At 39.1% G+C, this 19,252-nt stretch overlaps 1 protein-coding gene across 1 annotated transcript; it reads right to left on the bottom strand.

The window, feature by feature from the left end:
* Positions 1 to 3,639: 3,639 nt before the first annotated feature.
* On the bottom strand, positions 3,640 to 18,428 carry LOC108667460 (protein Wnt-11b). Its single transcript, XM_018154485.2, has 8 exons — positions 17,971 to 18,428; positions 9,950 to 10,061; positions 9,131 to 9,263; positions 8,403 to 8,629; positions 7,843 to 8,049; positions 7,096 to 7,194; positions 4,839 to 5,035; positions 3,640 to 4,256 (listed from the first exon to the last, which is right to left on the bottom strand). The coding sequence occupies exons 1-8, from the start codon at positions 18,030 to 18,032 to the stop codon at positions 4,082 to 4,084; spliced, it is 1,212 nt and encodes a 403-aa protein (XP_018009974.1). The 5' UTR covers positions 18,033 to 18,428; the 3' UTR covers positions 3,640 to 4,081.
* Between the last annotated feature and the right edge of the window lie 824 nt (positions 18,429 to 19,252).

The following is a 19,252-nucleotide window of genomic DNA, read 5'->3' as shown; positions in this document are numbered from 1 at the left end:
TTGGGAGCACCGCATCGAATATTAGTAAATTCAGCCGTGAGCAAATGGGCTCCATTTTGAATTCTCTTTCAACGAAGATGATAAATATTCCTTTTATATAAAATAAAAAATTGATAAGCATTTCTGATGCATTAGCCAGGGTTAGTATTATGTAGACATTTGATCTATAACTGCATCTACATTCAGGCATCGGTCTACCTTCCTCAGACCCAGATGGATTGAATGATCCTTTCATCAGATTTTCGATCCAAGACCAGTTTGTAACTTCGACCGTTGTGCAAGACTCTCTTATACCCTAATGGAATCAAACGCTCACGCTTTCAAATATTTTTCTCTCATCGTCGAAACATGGAATGAATGAGTAGTTACCTATAATTTATGTGTTTGATGAAGATGAACGGTCAAATGAATTCGTCGGTATGTCACTTGCTGTTGTAGATGCCGGTATACCTAATTTGAGTTGGAAATCTCTGAAAAACCTGGATAGTGACGACGTTGGACAAATTTTGTGTAGTACGGTGTTAAATAATCAAGACTCATTTGAACAGAACTTGGATGTAACTGATGGCTTGCCGAGTTATCTCGTGCCGCGTCAGCAAGAGGCTTCCGTAGAGTTTCTGTTGTGGGGCTTACGAGAACTGCGCATCAAGAGCAAGGCAGTCACTCTCAAGTTTTCGCTGAGCGGCAACCATGCGAAGACCAGCATTTTACCGATACCAAATAAACACGGTAACAAAATAGACTGGATAAACTTCCCACAAAACGATCAAGTTCAACAAATTTCTCTCACGCTACCAGTAGAGGAAACTTTCCTCCCGTCCTTCTAAATATCACTGGAAAATGAAAAAGGGAACGTAATTGCTTCTTATGCACACGGTGAAAACATAGGGGAGTTCAGATACTAACAACTCGGTTCAGACGGGACTAGCATGCTCTACCTAAATGACCCAATAAAATACCAGTTATTGGAAGAACAGCAGAATATCATTAATTTAGAAATGGAAGAAACTAAATCTAACCACAAAGCTGACTGGTGGAGCAAATATAGCCGATCTCGCGGAAAGCCTGGCGACGAGCCTTCCGAAAACGGCGTGCTGATCGTCTATGAAGGAGAGCTGGAAGGACCTCATTGTTTCGCTGGATTCTCTGATATGTTACGGGACGCAACTCTGTCGAGTCTGTCAACCAGCAGCAAGCGACACCGGGTTCGCAAAGACGTATGTTTGTTGAAGTATGCCCTTCACTGGGACTTCAAAACAAATAACGATGAGACACCGACTAAAAATACTCATGTTCAACAAAGTGAACTACCAATGTTCATGACTAATTATCTTCATGACTCGATGCCTGTTTCTGGACGCCACGTAACCGCTAGAATTTACATTATAGAAGCCTTAAATCTTAGGCCTGTCGAAAAATAATCGTTGCGTCCATACATAAAAATAAAATGTGGAGCAAAGCCAGCTGAAAATGATTCATATCCTGGTAGCCGATCTTTGAGCCCAGTTTTTGGAACGCTAATTGTTAAAAACCTGCTTCTTCCAACAGAAAACCGATTAGAAATAATGGTTTATAGTGAGAACATCATTCGTAAAGACGATTTTCTTGGCTCAACTGTCATTGAACTGGAGAATCGTTACTTCAACAAAGTTCGTGGTCGTTGTGGCGTGCCCTACAGATATTCGGAAAGTACTTGGCGCGACCACCTCTCGCCGTCCGATCTGCTACAGGAGATCTGCCGTCTGCACAACATCGGTTCTCCGACGTGGCTCGACGAGTTAAGAGTCGTTGTTGCTGGCCATGAGTACTGTCATTCCATTTGTCTAAGTAAAGATTCTCTGCAACAACTCAAGTCTTCCATTGAACTCTGCTAAAGGGACTATACAATTCTCAGGCGCGATATTCCTTCCTGCTTCCTGTACCGATACAAATCTGTGGCTGTTTTTAAAGGAGAAATAAGCTCATTTGACCGAGCAGATGATCTCAAAGTAATGGAAATGCAAGACATTTATTTGCAATCGCTGTTATTTCTTCACTCTAGCCAAACAAGTGCAAGGACTGAGAAACTATCTCAAAGTCCGGCCCTCCTAAACATTTCAGGAGAAGCAGGGTCATCCTGTAGAATTTTCTCTCAAGGCTCTTCTTCCAACACTCCCCGGCACTCATAATAATTTGTTGAACAACCAAGTTTAGCAAATTCAAGCTCCGTCGCGTCGCATTTTGTATTTACTTAATCGTCGACATCATCATACCAAGAGTCATCTTAATTGATAAAGAATATGAAATATCAGCTAGCGCTGGACATCTTGCACGTACACCTGCCCATGAGGTTTTAAGGGATACGAGTCGTTCCGGAGCACGTGGAGATGCGCCCTCTTCGACGGCCTGACCGTGCCAACGAAGTGTGGGGAACTTTAGTCATGTGGGTTGACCTGTTTCCAGGGGAAGTGTAGTAGTTACCGCCACCAGTAGACATCAGACCTCGCAAGGCCGTAGCTTTTGAGTTGAGAGTCATCGTTTATGAGGTGCACAACGTCGTCTCATCCGAAAAACAACCTGATATTTATGTCGAAGTGCAAATTCCTGAGATCGAGCCGCGTCAATTGGCTAGAACTGATGTTCATCATAATGTTCATGATGGTGTTGCAAAATTCAACTATAGGCTTGTCCTGAAGAATTTATAGTATTAGGAAATATAGCGGAAGCTGTAACTCGAAAAAGACAAACAGATTGAACCTCAAATATTACTAAAAATGTTTGATAAAAATGCGATTCGAAACGAAGAATTAGGATTCCTCGCACTTTCACTCACAAATCTACCCTATCTAGGGAACAAAAAGCACCTGGCCACAAAGAATAATTTTGAGGAAGCGTAGCACTGCTATAACGTCTTCCACCCGTCGGGCTCCCCATAGGACGCAAAACAGGGCTTCTGGCCCTTCATAAACAAAAAGGGGGAGATAACAGGAGTGATCCGCATGGAGCTGTAGGCGTTCGACGAAGAGTCTGCTAAGATCTACCCCGGCGTACCTGGGAACAGCCCTGTTCCCGGCAACCAAAATCCTTTCCTAGAGAAGCCAAAACGCGTGTCGAACAAGAAACGCATCATCCTCCGGATCTTGCTGCTGCTCGCGATCGTGATTGCGACTGTGTGCTTGGTCGTGTTCCTGGTGCTCATGGAGGAGTCATACATTAAGGAGATGATCAAGAGTAAAGCTTTTCCTGCTTTTGACTTGCTGCCGGGGGAATGATAGGATAGAGAGGAATGGACAGAAAAACTGATAGAGAAATGTTTATAATTTATAATATATTTTAATTCGGTTTATAATGAAGGTAATGTGAATATTCTGATTCGAAGATATCACGCCACATCCTTATATTCTACGAGTAAGAAGCTTCCTGGCTAAATGAGATAAAATGGTCTTCGAGAACAGAATAGACTTCCGATGCAAGAAATATTTGTAAGTTTATATTGATTAACCATGCTAATAAAGCCGAAAACATGTGTCTAGTTTCTTTTTAGTACAATAAATTATGCTTCCATTTCAAATGCATTGGAGATAACTCACGAATGCCTTGAAGAGAACTCTTAAAAATTCTTGGAGAGAAATTACAAGCCACCATTAAATTATGCTTCCATTTCAAATGCATTGGAGATAACTCACGAATGCCTTGAAGAGAACTCTTACAAGTTCTTGGAGAGAAATCACAAGCCACCACAAAATATATTTTGTCCATGATGAGCAAACGCTGAGTCCAGCGGGTGAGTGGCGAGAAAAGACCCTAAAACTGATTAATCACAAAGTTGTCTCGTGAGTTCTACAGACAATAATGTTGAGTTCTACAGACAACAATGTTGAGTTTACAGACAATAATGTTGAGTTCTACAGGCAATAATGTTGAGTTTACAGACAATAATGTTGAGTTCTACAGGCAATAATGTTGAGTTCTACAGACAATAATGTTGAGTTCTGCAGACAATAATGCTGAGTTCTACAGACAATAATGTTGAGTTCTACAGACAATAACGCTGAGTTCTACAGACAATAACGCTGAGTTCTACAGACAATAATGTTGATTTCTACAGACAATAATGCTGAGTCTTCCACGAAGAGCAAGTATCACAGGTAACGTGACAGCACCAATGGTAGCGACAGGCGCACGGCTGCTTCAGCAGGTACAGGCTGGCAGTGTGGCCGCGGCCGCAGCACAGCAGCTCGCAGCTGTCCGATTCCACTGACGACGCGTTGCATTTCCTGAAATTAAACTTGAGTTTAGGTTCAAATTTCGTCAAACGTTTGCTCTATGCCAACATGCAATAATATCATATATATTTGAGAAATTTGAAACTTGTTTGCATTTAACATAATTTTTAAATTTTATTGGTGACTATTGTTTGCCGATGTTCTCTGAATAAATATTTTTAGTAGTTTTACATATTTCGTCACATCGTAATAAAGTGCACGCAGCTGTAAGATTCTTACCATCGTAATTAACTCCACCTCGCATTATGGCAACCTCCGAGAATCGAGAGCTCTATCGTAACAGCGACCCTAACCCTTACACAAGACGCTCAATATTAATGTAAAAAAATAAAAACGGAGAAACCACCCAAAAATCGACGTCAATGATAAATTGTATAGTGACTGTACCTGCCATGAGTGCCGAGCGAGCCGAGCTGTGGCTGAGGAGTGTAGTAGTCGGGACTGCTGGACGATAAATTGTATAGTGACTGTACCTGCCATAGGGAGTGCAACTGCTGGACGATAAATTGCATAGTGACTGTACCTGCCATAGGGAGTGCAACTGCTGGACGATAAATTGTATAGTGACTGTACCTGCCATGAGTGCCGAGCGAGCCGAGCTGTGGCTGGGGAGTGCAGTAGTCGGGACTGCTGGCGACGTACAGGAGGTCGTCACGGGAGTAGCTCGACACTCCCCCAGCAGACACGGGAAGCAGGCGCAGTTTGCTCACGACCTTCACGGGCCGTACAGCCACGGCTGACGAGTAGCGTCGCAGCAGACGGCCGCTCACCTGTCATTTGATTTTAAAAATTAACATTTATAGGCACAAGTTGAAATAAAGATTAAAAACTTCTAAGCTGTCAGCAGACGGCCGCTCACCTGTCATTTGATTTTAAAAATTAACATTTATAGGCACAAGTTGAAATAAAGATTAAAAACTTCTAAGCTGTCAGCAGACGGCCGCTCACCTGTCATTTGATTTTAAAAATTAACATTTATAGGCACAAGTTGAAATAAAGATTAAAAACTTCTAAGCTGTCAGCAGACGGCCGCTCACCTGTAATTTAATTTTAAAAATTGACATTTACAGGTAAATTCAAAACTTCAAAATAAATTCAATTTTAAAAATTACATTTACAGGTGCAAGTTGAAATAAATTAAAAAGCTTACAAGTTATATTTTAAAAACTTTTGCTATTACCTTAAGTTTGGAAAATCATAACCTCATAACGTGCGTAAACGGATAAATGTAAGCATTTAGAGAGACGCATGAATACAATAAAATGTTTAAACGCGATCGTCAGTTGAAATTGTCGTGACTTTTGATTGTCGCTTTACAAAAGGCTAAAAAAAGGCTCTGATCTGTGCGAATACAGTTTTCATTAATTGCAGTACGTGTAACGAATATAATTTTTCACCATGACGGTCAAACTAACGTACGTGGATTGCAAATACTAAGTAAACAATTTTCAATTGTAGTACGAGTTGTGAAAATACCTGTTTAAGATTACTTATCAGTCAGAGTAGATGCCAGTAAACTACAACGGCATGAGCTATTACAAACAACCTATAAAAATGATACGTGAACGCAAATGCTAACACTCCATGTATCAATTAAGACACATGGAGTGCAAATTCTACAAAACACAGTAGCAGTTACGATGGGTATAGCGCTCTAATAATAAATAAGTAAATAAATAGCGCTCAAATAAATAAAATATATTCCTATCATGTACGGCACGAGACGCAAATGCCATGAGAAACTATAATTATCTTCTATTTAAGTAACATGTGATGCAAATGCTGAGTTACCGCGTATAGCGACTATGATACTATGTATGCAAATATTAAAATGCTAAATATTGACTAGGACGCTTGTTGTGCAAATATTAAGAGTTACTGAATATGATCTACGGTGCGTAAAATTCTAATGCTGTGTTAGTATTATTGACATGCGGTGTGATATGATATACGGTGCGTGATACGGTGTGATATGATATACTGGGCGTGATACGGTGTGATATGATATACGGTGTGATATGATATACTGGGCGTGATACGGTGTGATATGATACGGTGTGATATGATATACGGTGAGTAAAATTCTAATGCTGTGTTATTATTATTTAGCGCCATGCTGAGTGAGAGTTCTTGCATCGATAACTGTGAAGACTGATTTGGTCCGTAATTTGCTAGGCATTTTAAGACTGAACATATGCTCCTGCATAGCTTCGTCTAGTCTGTTTTTGAAGATGTTTATACTCGGAGCGTCATGATATACTATAATTATCTTCTATTTAAGCAACATGTGATGCAAATGCTCAGTTACCGCGTATGGCGACTACGATACAATGTATACCGATGTTAAGATGCTAAGTATTTACTAGGACGCTTGTTGTGGAAATATTAGGAGTTACTGAATATGATCTATGGTGCGTAAAATGTTAATGCTGTGTTACGGTGCGTGATACATTGTGATATGATACGGTGTGATATGATATACGGTGCGTGATACGGTGTGATATGATATACGGTGCGTAAAATGTCAATGCTGTGTTAGTATCATTAAGCGCCATTCTGAGTGAGAGTTCTTGCATCGATAACTGTGAAGACTGATCATGAGAAGCGTGAGCGATAATCCCGCTTTAGCATCCTCTAATTATGGTCTACGCATTGTATTCTTTCACGGCATATGAGAATTTAGCGTCTGATGTTTTCAACAAGAATTTCCTCAAAAAAGACTTACTTAATCTAGACAAGGAGCTATAAGGTTCCGAATGCTCCCTTATAAGGTTTGAGAATTTAGCGTCTGATGCTTTCAACAAGAATTTCCTGAAAAAAAAACTCTCACTTTGTTGAAGCTGGCGAGGACTTTCCAGCAGGTCTTGAGAGCGCAAGACCCTGAGACGCCATGACACTTACAGCTCGTGGACAGCCCGACACTCGTTGCCTGTAACATGTAAGTAAATAATAATAATAGCGGTTTCAGCGTTATTAGGCCGTAGGCCTGTCGCCGATTCTTAACATCGCAGAAGATTCACAGCATTTTGCGGTCTCGAACTCGCAACTCACTGCTACAATTCTGCTGTGCTTAACCGCCCGACCTCCTTTCCGATTTTGACCAGAAACTGGCGCACAGAGCTGGGATCGAACCCGCGCCTCTATAGTGCGTCAATCTTGGTACTCTGAACTTAAACAGAGCCTGTAGCCGCAGTCAAGTGACGTAAATAAATACCAGTTCCTGTTAACTATTAAATGTCGGTGTTTACGCTTGCTGACTGCACTGTAACTGTAGAAATACGTTTTTGTCCTAAACATGAAAACTTGAATGATTTTAGAAAATACATTTACACCTGATGGCATTATGAAAACTCCCAGACATCTAAACTAGTATATAATAACTCGACTATAAAGAATTTAATTATTCTTGAAGTAAAATTTCTCACTCTGTCTCTAACATTACAATCGAAAAGATTGGGTTATTTCATCCATACACAACTCGAGTAGAAATCGAATTCCATTTGACCATTGCTCTATTATCGTTGATAAATCTTCTCGAAAGAAGCTAATTGAAAAACCTCGTGTCTTTTTGCCTGACCTTTCTTCCGACGCGTCGATTGTGGCGATCCATCTTTTTCACAGCCCTCTTCTTTATCCTCCTGCTTCTGCTCAATTCTTTGGATATTCGCCGCTTCTTTTCTCTTCTCCTGCGAGCTTCTTTCCGTCGTTCATTCTTTCTGTGTCGACGAGTAATTCTTTGCACGTCGAGGCCGCGGGAATGATCGCCAACTGCCACCCCAAGTCTCTGTTATAAAATGAATCACAAATCCTGTATTTGGAAAGAATAAATAATACACTTGATCGATGCTATCCTATAGGAAATACAAATATTGCTGGTAAATCATTAACATTAATATATTATATGATTCTCAGTAATAAGTAGGAAAAACTTTATTATAATAATCATCTCAATTCCATTTTTGTTGGATGAGCCACTACAATATTTTTCTATTGACTAAATTCTTCTCACCGACTCTCCTCCTTCTGACGAATGATCAAAAACATGGATAAGAAAGAGTGCAAAACATGATTAACATCAAACAATTCCAAGGTTTAGATTTGTAAACCATAAACACTTGTATATTTTCTTTGACAAACCTCTCTCTGATAAGATTTTTTCCTCGGTTTGAAGAACTCTTTATTGAAGGAATAAGCGTATAGGATGTTGTCGCCGCAACCACCCCACTGGAAGCGACCATTTGGCGGCTCCGTGGGCAGCGCTCCGCAACCACACTCCATCACCGCCCCCTGGCGACAGGCCCTCGCCACGGTCCACACAAGAGCAGCTGAGCCCAGGGCGTGAACCACTGCCTGTTCCCGCGTGCCTGAAGAAGAACTCACAACAACAGTGGTCCATTTTAAGACTGCTTAGCCTACAGCATGAACAACTGCCTGTTCCCGCGTGCCTGAAGAAGAACTCAAAACAACAATGGTCCATTTTAGGACTGCCTAGCCTAGGGCGTGAACCACTGACTGTTCCCGAGTGCCTGATGAAGAACTCAAAACAACAGTGGTCCATTTTAGGACTGCCTAGCCTAGTGCGTGAACTACTGCCTGTTCCCGCGTGCCTGAAGAAGAAGTCAAAACGACAGTGGTCCATTTTAGGACTGCCTAGTCCAGGGCGTGAACCACTGCCTGTTCCCGCGTGCCTGATGAAGAACTCAAAACAACAGTAGTTTATTTTAGGACTGCCTAGCCTAGAGCATGAACCACTGCCTGTTCCCGCGTGCCTGAAGAAGAACTCAAAACAACAGAAGTTCATTTTAGGACTGCCTAGCCTAGAGCGTGAACCACTGCCTGTTCCCGTTAAGCACGATACTGCTTACCTAATGTGAGATCCGCTGAAAAATTGGGAGCAAGAGCCACAGACGAGCAGTTCCAGCGGGAGTGGCGGAAGAGGCGCTGACAGGAACTGACGGTCGTGCTGGCTGCCGTCACGATGGCTGACAGCAATCCTGGCTGTTAAACGGAAATACTTGAGAAAATACAGACTTCGTGGATAAGTTAATGTGATTTTAGGTAAGCTGCTTGAATATATGTATATGATAACCTGTATTCAACTAACGATGACTTCACTATTATGTAAGTTAGTAGAAATTCTTCTTACTTATTATGGCTGTCTATGTCAAGAAGTAGGCTAGTATCAATGCACAGTTAACCTCATCTATTATCTAAGTTTGTTAAAAACAAGAGCACCAGGCTAGCCCCAAACATAATTGGCTACGTATATCAGCAATTTTGCTTATTAAAGAAACACTATATGATAAGATGTAGCTTTGTAGGTGTAGAACTGTAGGTTCACTTAGAGTTAACTTTATCTATAAGCAATTCATCTTGTTAGAAAAAGACTTCAATAAAGACAATCGGAAAACAAGTTCTATAAAACAACTTCCTGCTGCAATGAACCGCCGCTTAAGGCCTGAAAGAAACATGAATCTCTTAGAATCTAGTTGACTCTAGGAATTCAACTAAGGAGAAGATATCCTTCGATGATGACATGAATAAAAGTCCAATATATATTCTTTCTACCATGTTCTGAACATACTAATTTTAAAAATATATTGGAATGAAAACAGTCAATTTTTTCCCTAATATTTCATAAGTTCAATGTATGAAAATACATCATTTCACGGCTTCCTCCTCACCCTCGTCCGGCAGAGCAGAGTTTGGTCCCAGTTGAGGGCGCCTCTCGCGCGCGCCGCTCTGCATTGATGGTCGGCGTCGCCCCAGCTGCGGTGGCTCAGATGGTGCAGTGACCTGTGATGGAACAGAGGGACAGGATCACGGTCACGATGTTCATGATCTTTTTAGCGCATTTTCTCATTTATGGAAAAAATGCACTATTATGCTCGCCATGTCCGTCCGTCCGTCTGTCTGTCTGTCTGTCTGTCCGTCTCTCCGTCCGTCTGTCCGTGACCTCAAGTTTTCGTCGGCGAGAAAATGCGCTCTCTGTCACTCACTGCAGTGAGTACTGAGTTATATTTTTTATGTTCACGAGCCCTATTTCGATATTCATGTACCCCATTTCGATATTAAAGTACCCCATTTCGATATTAAAGTACCTTATTTTGATATTCAAGTACTCCATTTCGATAGTCAAGTACCCCATTTCGATAGTCAAGTACCCCATTTCGATATTCAAGTACCCCATTTCGATATTAAAGTACCTTATTTTGATATTCAAGTACTCCATTTCGATATTCAAGTACCCCATTTCGATAGTCAAGTACCCCGTTTCGATTTTCAAGTGCCTCATTTCGATATTAAAGTACCCCATTTCGATATTAAAGTACCCCATTTCGATATTCAAGTGCCCCATTTTGATATTCAAGTGCCCCATTTCGATAGTCAAGTACCCCGTTTCGATTTTCAAGTGCCTCATTTCGATATTAAAGTACCCCATTTCGATATTAAAGTACCCCATTTCGATATTCAAGTACCCCATTTCGATATTTAAGTGCCCCATTTCGATATTCAAGTACCCCATTTTGATATTCAAGTACCCCATTTCGAAATTCCGGATCCGTATATAGCTGAAAAATTTTTCATAAACTCTATGTCAGAGGTCCTTGTATCAATGCATGTATGTATAGCATAGCCGTCTCGACGTCCTATAGATCCCTACATATTGATGTTTAAATTTCATTCTTCATTCAAATTTCATTCATTTTCATTTAAATTTCATTCATAATAAAAAAAATTCCATTCTTCGCAGTTCAGGATCACTATATCGATATTCAAGACCCTCGTCTCATTCTTCAAGAGCCATTCATAGATGTGCGAGATCAGAATTCAAAATTATATGTGTTCAAAATGCATGCCTCGATGTTGAGGATAACTATTTCGGCGTATTAACATCACGTGATTGCTTTAAACGCCAATTAAATAAAAAAATTTTAAAACGAAGAAAATTGCACTAAAATTCGCTATGTATTTCTAAAAAAATGGACTCTAGCTGTATAGTCAATTCTAAATTCTTGAAAAACAAGTGCAATATATTACAACCCGAAAACATTGAACAGATATTGAAGTACAGTATAAATAGTTTATTGAATACATGCAAACGAAAAATAATCACAAGCCGATAAAACCTGCCGACAATTATAAAAAATGCCCAGTGAATAAAAACTGGAAACGGCATTCAAAGTACGCTACTGTTTAAAAGTATAAAAGTTTTACTAAATTCGTGAGTCGCAAACGCCGGAAATGAAAGCTAATAAAATTTTAAAGTCAGTATCGAATACAACGACGTACGTTGCCCTTCTTCGTTGCCTTCTCGGATACAACGACGTTGCCCTTCAGTAGAATGAGGGGATGGCTATATATAGGTAGATTCCGACAGTTACTCAATTTATGCTCCTTTCAGACAAGCTAGGATAGATTAGAAGTGGTTTGATGTAAAATATCGATGTCATTTCGTACAACTGAACTAGAGACAATCGATCACGGATAAAGTGAAAAAGTTGTACCTGGAAAAGAACCGATTCTGAAATTATTCACTATAAGACATGACGAGTAACATTCTGAAAACGCTCTACGAATAAAATGTTTAATTTCTCACATAGTCTCAGAAACAGGGGCATAGTATGTAAATAAACAATAAACAACGTCTCGATTGTCACACTAGGCAGAAACTTCTTCAAATTGTTTTGACGGGAATTTCCTAATTTGAGTGAAATGCAGGTTCACGGAAACGTATTTAGCGAGAAGATATTGCGCATAAATAAAATTTAAGAGATCATTAATTAACACATCCAACAAACTTCTTGGACTAATCAGACGCTCATACGAGTTCCTTATTTGAAATGCCTAGCTCCTTATCGAACCCGGTGGAAGTCTAGTAGCTACTTCAAACTATCGTCAGTCATGAAAAGATCCGGTCAAATTACACGAGTTTAGATCTATGAGCAAGGCACGAAAATGAAAAGAATCGGCGACAGGCCACATCAGGCCTACACTTCAGCGCCGACATCACTATGTTATGTTATGTTATGTTAGAAGGAGGGCAGAGCAAACCCGTGAGCCGTGGTGCATATGTCTGAATCCATTTTAACTTGAAACGAAATCAATAAAAATAAAGGAATTGTGCTTGAACCAGTAAACGTAGATTTTTATAATGCTGAAGCATGAAGACGGCCTTTAGATTTAGGAACATTTTAGTCTATGAATGACAAACTATTGTTAGCTTCAAGCTCCATGTTGCAATAACGAACTTTTTTTATATGATTCTTGCAGATTGATGATTTTTTCATATTGATAGATGCTTTTTCATAGTTTCTAGGTTGCAGCTTAAGGTAAGAAAAAAAGTTTGACGTAAGAGGGATACTTGAATATTATTAGGGTGTTATATCGTTAAAGGAATGGAAAATTTTATACTTAAAATGTATTTCGAATATTAATTTTCATGTTTTGGGTGCACAACTTTAGATTTGATTCTGTAGAGATCTTATCTTTTTCCTTTCCAAATTAAATTGTCTCTAGTTTGCGCATCAGCATACATCGGCATGACGTCACTCAACTTATAATCTGAATTGCCGGAGCACGAAGTTAGGAGTTATCGAACAAAAAATCTATAGCGCATCCCCCTCATTCGGCCCCACTCATTCACCCCTAGTTAGTACTAAATTCCTGCATCAGATAGTGAAATTTTTTTAGAATTTTGGCTTCCATTTCCATGGTTTCCGACTTGTAGATTTCAGAGTCCACAGCCTTTGATTCTTATCCGGTAGATCCTTTTAATAGATTGGTTTGTCTGGTCGTAATTATGTCACGTTGCCGCGTTTTGCATGTGGCAATTCAGGTCTGTCTATTCATTTCTTTGAATATCAGTTTGTCAAATTAATTTTAAATGTATTCAATGATGTTTTAATTGACGATGGAGCGGAATGCGCAAATGCTTGTATCATATTCTATGATTTCGAATTATTAGTTTATTAGTTATAATGTTGACGATCGATACTCAAAATCACGATTTTAATGCGCAAAACCTATACCTCGGAATTCAAACTAATAATTAGATGTATAAGATAAATTCCTTGGTATTCAAGATTTGCTCTTTAGATGTTAAGAGCTATGCCAGGTTATTCACGGTAATTGTCTTCATGCTCATAATGTCGATCTCGAACCATACGTTTGGAACTTAGCCAGAAGTTTTGTATAAACATGATATCTTTAAAGTTTTTTTTTTAAGTCTATTAAGGACGGAAAAATATGTATGTAAAGTATTTCAGGTCTGAGCTACGAAATAAATTCATAGCAGTCACGCTTAATATCGCGATAATTGTATTAGGTGTTTTGTTTTTAATGCATCTCCTGCCCGCTGTGTCTGCGATGTTCATTTGTTCAATTTTTCGAGTTAGTCGCTGCGCACATGTTTCGCTCGCAATATTGCGAACGCGGCCTGTGCTTAAACCAAGACTACATTAGTTTTCGTGGTTTTGGATGAGTAAAATAGCTTTTTCGTTGTTCAGATTCAATCGATTTACTAGCTATCCCAACTTCCTGGCGATTCGTAGAACCAAGATTTATCAACTATATAAACTCTATAGTTGGACAATAGTAAGAAAGTGACTTGTCCGTTCTGACTATTGATACCTATTGATATCCATTTAACTTTATTTTATTCTGCAATATTTTATCATAAAAAATGCACTGTTAAATAAAAATCCGCTCACATATATTATTATAAATATGCAAGTGAGGCTATAAATTTATATACGATTTGAAAAGATTGTTGGATTATTTTCTAATTTTCCATAAAAGAGCCCCGGCAGAGCAGGCATTCGAAGCGACAACGTTCATTAAAACTTTAGCATATTTGTGGAGGCCATCATCCAGCCTATACGAGCAGCTCGATGCCAGTCTATGGCAATTAAGCCATGAACTCTTCATGTTAGAAGCCTTAAGTTGACTCACCTTAATCCTTCAGAACAATTCGCTCTCGTTTTGCATAATGAGAAGGTCTTGGAGTCGCCTAATGATCTCATTACGATGGTATTATGGAGCTGGTCCGTGTAAATGCTCGACAATTACAGCGAAGACCGCGAGCCGCTCGCAAGCTACCATGAAATGTTAATGGACCTGCGGTTCTGGCAACACAGATGCAAGTTTTAAACGCCCGCGCTGTCGGACCTTCGGAATTTTTTGCGGACCTGATTTAAGTTGCCCTGATTGGACGCAGCTCGCCATTTGCATGATTGGTGTGCCTTTGTTTGGAGCCAATCTTTGGGCCAATTTGTTGGGACCAGATCTCCTAGAGTGGCCATTACTTTTCTCCTCTACACAGACTCGGTTGTTTAATTCGTAATCCCGTTGCAATAGAGTTCAATGCCGCTGGATCATTGCTTGAACTTACATATAGGCAATTCAGACCGAAAATTTTTCCCATAATTCTTCTTATTAGGAGCGTAAATAAGCGCATAATTGTACGGCACTAATCTGACATCCATCATAGATTGATCAACTCCAGCATAATGTCTCGGTGGCTTCCCGTCATGTCAGTGATCAACGTTGAGTTTGCATTGACGGATTTATTGATGAGGGACCTTAATATTCATCCGAAATGAGCCCTTTTAATCCCATAGAAATGAAATTCCTAACCAAATAATAATTTATTACAATAGTGAAGGATTAAAGTGATAAATATCGTTGTTTGATATTAAATTGAAATAGTGACAATGGCGAAGGATTGGCACGTTCTGGACCTTCGGAATTTTTTGCGGACCTGATTTAAGTTGCCCTGATTGGACGCAGCTCGCCATTTGCATGATTGGTGTGCCTTTGTTTGGAGCCAATCTTTGGGCCAATTTGTTGGGACCAGATCTCCTAGAGTGGCCATTACTTTTCTCCTCTACACAGACTCGGTTGTTTAATTCGTAATCCCGTTGCAATAGAGTTCAATGCCGCTGGATCATTGCTTGAACTTACATATAGGCAATTCAGACCGAAAATTTTTCCCATAATTCTTCTTATTAGGAGCGTAAATAAGCGCATAATTGTACGGCACTAATCTGACATCCATCATAGATTGATCAACTCCAGCATAATGTCTCGGTGGCTTCCCGTCATGTCAGTGATCAACGTTGAGTTTGCATTGACGGATTTATTGATGAGGGACCTTAATATTCATCCGAAATGAGCCCTTTTAATCCCATAGAAATGAAATTCCTAACCAAATAATAATTTATTACAATAGCGAAGGATTAAAGTGATCAATATCGTTGTTTGATATTTATCGAAGTAGTGACAATGGCGAAGGACTGGCACGTTCGCATTCACCTGATCCTGGATGGCATCTGGTCGCATTGATCGCTGAACAGAACTGATGTCCTCCGTCATTATTAAAAGATCGTCGAGGAACTACAATTAACATTCATTGGATATTTTAATGGCTATATACTGAGACTGAGCTGTGATGCTCGCAAGGCTTGGTGGGCCGAGACGATGTGCTATTATCTTGTCACAAAATAAGGCTCTTAAATGCGCCTCATGATCGATGTTGGCAGCCAGAGCTGCTTACTTCTAGATCAGGCTGGCACGTCATTCAATTTATGCATTGCGGGTTTTTATTCTTTACAATGATTAGAGGTTTGCTCACTTTAATCCCCGGGCACAGGCGGTATTTTTACCAGAAATTATCATTAGGCTTAGCCGTGCTGGATATTACTAAACGGTTTTCAATTTTCTATAAAATTATTTCTCCTAAAATTAAAATATTTTCATAGTATACAATTTTCATAAAAATATTGTGTGTTAAATTTTATTTGTGTATTGGTTTCAACAAAGCAGAATATTTTTATAATGAGAATAGTTCACGGTTAACGGCCGTTCAATCAAGCGTGTTTAATGCTGAGCATTTGGCCTATATAAGCTGAGCACGCTGACCAGACCAAGATTTTACACGTGGGATCACTTGAATTTGAACCTCCTCTCCCTGTCTCAGCTGGAACAAATCAACAAAATCTTTCGATCTTCTACGCAAAGTTCTCCATTTGATATACCAAATGCACCAACTTGTATATTAACAAATTCTCATGTGCGTGCAGCAGCAGTGGGGTCTAAATTGCAGTCCACATGAGCACTCAGACGACGCAATGGGTACTCTAGTTTGACAGTCGGGATCGCAATGCCATCATTAGACTGCCCTCGAATCGATTTGACTTCATAATTTCGATGCAAATCACTCGCAGGAACAATTTAAACTCGCTGATGCACCATCTACACGCACTCATAGTACGTGGTTTGCCTGCTCTCCGGTTTCAAGATTTTCGTAATTTTCCCAACATTTTGCTTGCCTGCTGTTGATACGAGGATCGAGGTGGTCACGCGACTTACATTATCTTTGCTACATTTATGAACTCCAACCTTCAAAAATCCTGCTCCGACATAAAATAATATGATAAAATTACTTACATTTTTTCGATCAGCACATAGCTGTCTGCCATTATTATTCTTATCTGCCATTACATTATGCTCTATTTTCTCAGGCATGACCAACTCAATTATTTGGGTTTTCGTTTGCTGGACCATGAAATAGTTTGACAGTTCGAAGATTACCACGAGCATGCAGTATAATGAACGACCAGAAAATCAGTACCAACTGAAAGTTATAGTATCCATGACAAAAATAAAAAAAATAACGATTAACTAAATTTCGTTTCTCTCGAGTACTATATGAAAATACAATAATGACAGAACGTAGATACCAAGAGGGTTCATAATCATTATTAAAGCATTTAAATAATAAGAATTTAGGAAATTAAAATCAAAGCATTAAGTCCTCGCATTAGGCACGTTTGAAGCCTTTTTTGTTCAGAATTTAGATCACCAGGTCACCGATCTTGGTCGAGGTTCATGACAGGAGGCGTGCATCGGCATCATGAACTTATACAGAAACTAAGGCCTTCGCTAATTATTCTGGAGCATGTTGATGCATGAAATTAAATTTTTTACCGTTAAGAGATACCTTGCAGAGTTGTTGGACTCTAAAGTATAGCAATAGGTATTATATTTTAAGAGCTATCTAACAGCGTAAGTCGGTTATCTGGGGGACAGGTTCTCGGGTCTTCTTACCATGATGGAATTCACTCCTGGCCAATGGCGCGAAGTATTTGGATATTGCAATGAAAAACATCGGGATATCGCAACAAAAATCATGTGGATATCGGAATAAAATGCGAATAATGAAGTTAGTTTGAAATGTAATGAGTAGACAGCACGGAGAAGCAAGGGATATATTATGAGTAGATTTTGCAGTTTGTTGCAAGTAAATTTAATTGGTGTGCGTGATAAGTCGTACCATACATAATTTTACTAGAACAGTAAAGTCAAAATTTCTGCTTTGGTAAAGTAGAAAAAGGTTTGCATTTCGTTATTTAAATTCCCCGAAGTGTTCCAGTGACTTCTGGAAAATTTTTCATATTTAACGTGTACGTGAACCCGGCCCATGTACTCCGAAATGAATGAGCGTATAGTGATAGTGAGCTCGCTAATATGTAGTGAAAACTTAGTAATTCCTTCTGAATTCGACAAAAATGATTACAAATTTATTGATAATATCCCGCGAGTAAATTGAGTGCAATAAATTTATAGATGAATCAGACTTTGAGTGATATGAAGCTATTAAGAGAGGTTATGAGAAATCAGTTATTAAAGTTAAATAACTCACAGCCACGCCATGCAGTGGACGGTCGGTAGCACCAGAACCCCCAGGTACAATATAAGTTTCATCTTACGGCACGTGGAGCTCAAATTTGACGTTGTCCATTAAAATGTTCAGGTTTTCCATTGAGCGACACACGAGTTCATAAACGTATTTTCTACCAATGTCTTTCTCCGAACACGATCAAAGTGAATCTACTTGTAATTCTTAGTGGGGCGTGTTTCCAATTCATTCGTTAAAGACCACGTTTGCACATTTGTCTCAAATATAATTTGCAACGCTCTAATCTCTTTAATTTTGAAAAATTCACGACTTATTCTATTTATGTTGCTATGTGTTAATTTCAGCCATTCTCGTAACGAAAATTCATCTCATAAAACGTTTCAGATTACGTTTAAAATACATACACTTCGTTTATCAATCAAGATATAAAACAGTAGGAATTTTTTATCTGCAAAACAATGTTCATCTGGTGAATGCATTCAAATATAAATAAAATTATTTTCTGAGTCCTGCTTCACAAGATTTGTTGTACATTATTCTATGAAAACAGTCGATCACTTCATGGTTTGATGCACAAGTCTCAGCGCTATTTACGAAAACATTAGAATTTTTCAGCGCTCTGCTCGACGTATTATGCTTTAGAGGAAGGAGCTACACTCATATTTAGTGACTTTCTAGCAACGTACGTTTGGTGCATAACTCATCAAACTTTCAGAGAAAAAACTCTTAACACAATAACCTTCTCGAGTCATAACCCTTAACACATGAACCTTTCCGGGGCATATCCCTTAACACATTTATTTTCCCGTGAAGCAACCTTTAATACAATATAGCCTTTCCGGGCAATATCCGTTAACACATTAACTTTCCTGATACATTTCACTTACAACATTAACCTCTCCGGTACGTACCCCTTAACACATTAACCTTTTCGAGACATATCCATTAACATATCAACACCTTCGAGACATATCAATTAATTTATTAACACATAATACCTAATGCGTGAATCAGTGGTCAACTCTTCAGTTGATTATCTTAAGATAATTGTCCGTCATTTGATGAACAACATAAAACAAAACATGCTTTTGCGGAGCTTCTGACTTCTTTCGTGTTTTTTTACAGTTTAGTATAAAAATATATAAAAATTAAAGTTCCTAAATTTTCACATACGTTTCACAAATTTGTCTCAAAAATTCACCAGCATAATGTCCGATGTCGGCGCCTAATAATTTGGATCAAATTCATCTAAAAAAATAGTGGGGGACGTAAATCGCTCAGAAAT

This window comes from Hyalella azteca, unplaced genomic scaffold, assembly GCF_000764305.2.
Source record: "Hyalella azteca isolate HAZT.00-mixed unplaced genomic scaffold, Hazt_2.0.2 contig1742, whole genome shotgun sequence".
Lineage (NCBI taxonomy): Eukaryota > Metazoa > Arthropoda > Malacostraca > Amphipoda > Hyalellidae > Hyalella > Hyalella azteca.
Note: the sequence above shows the minus strand (reverse complement) of the source record. Positions and strands in the feature narration are given on the sequence as shown.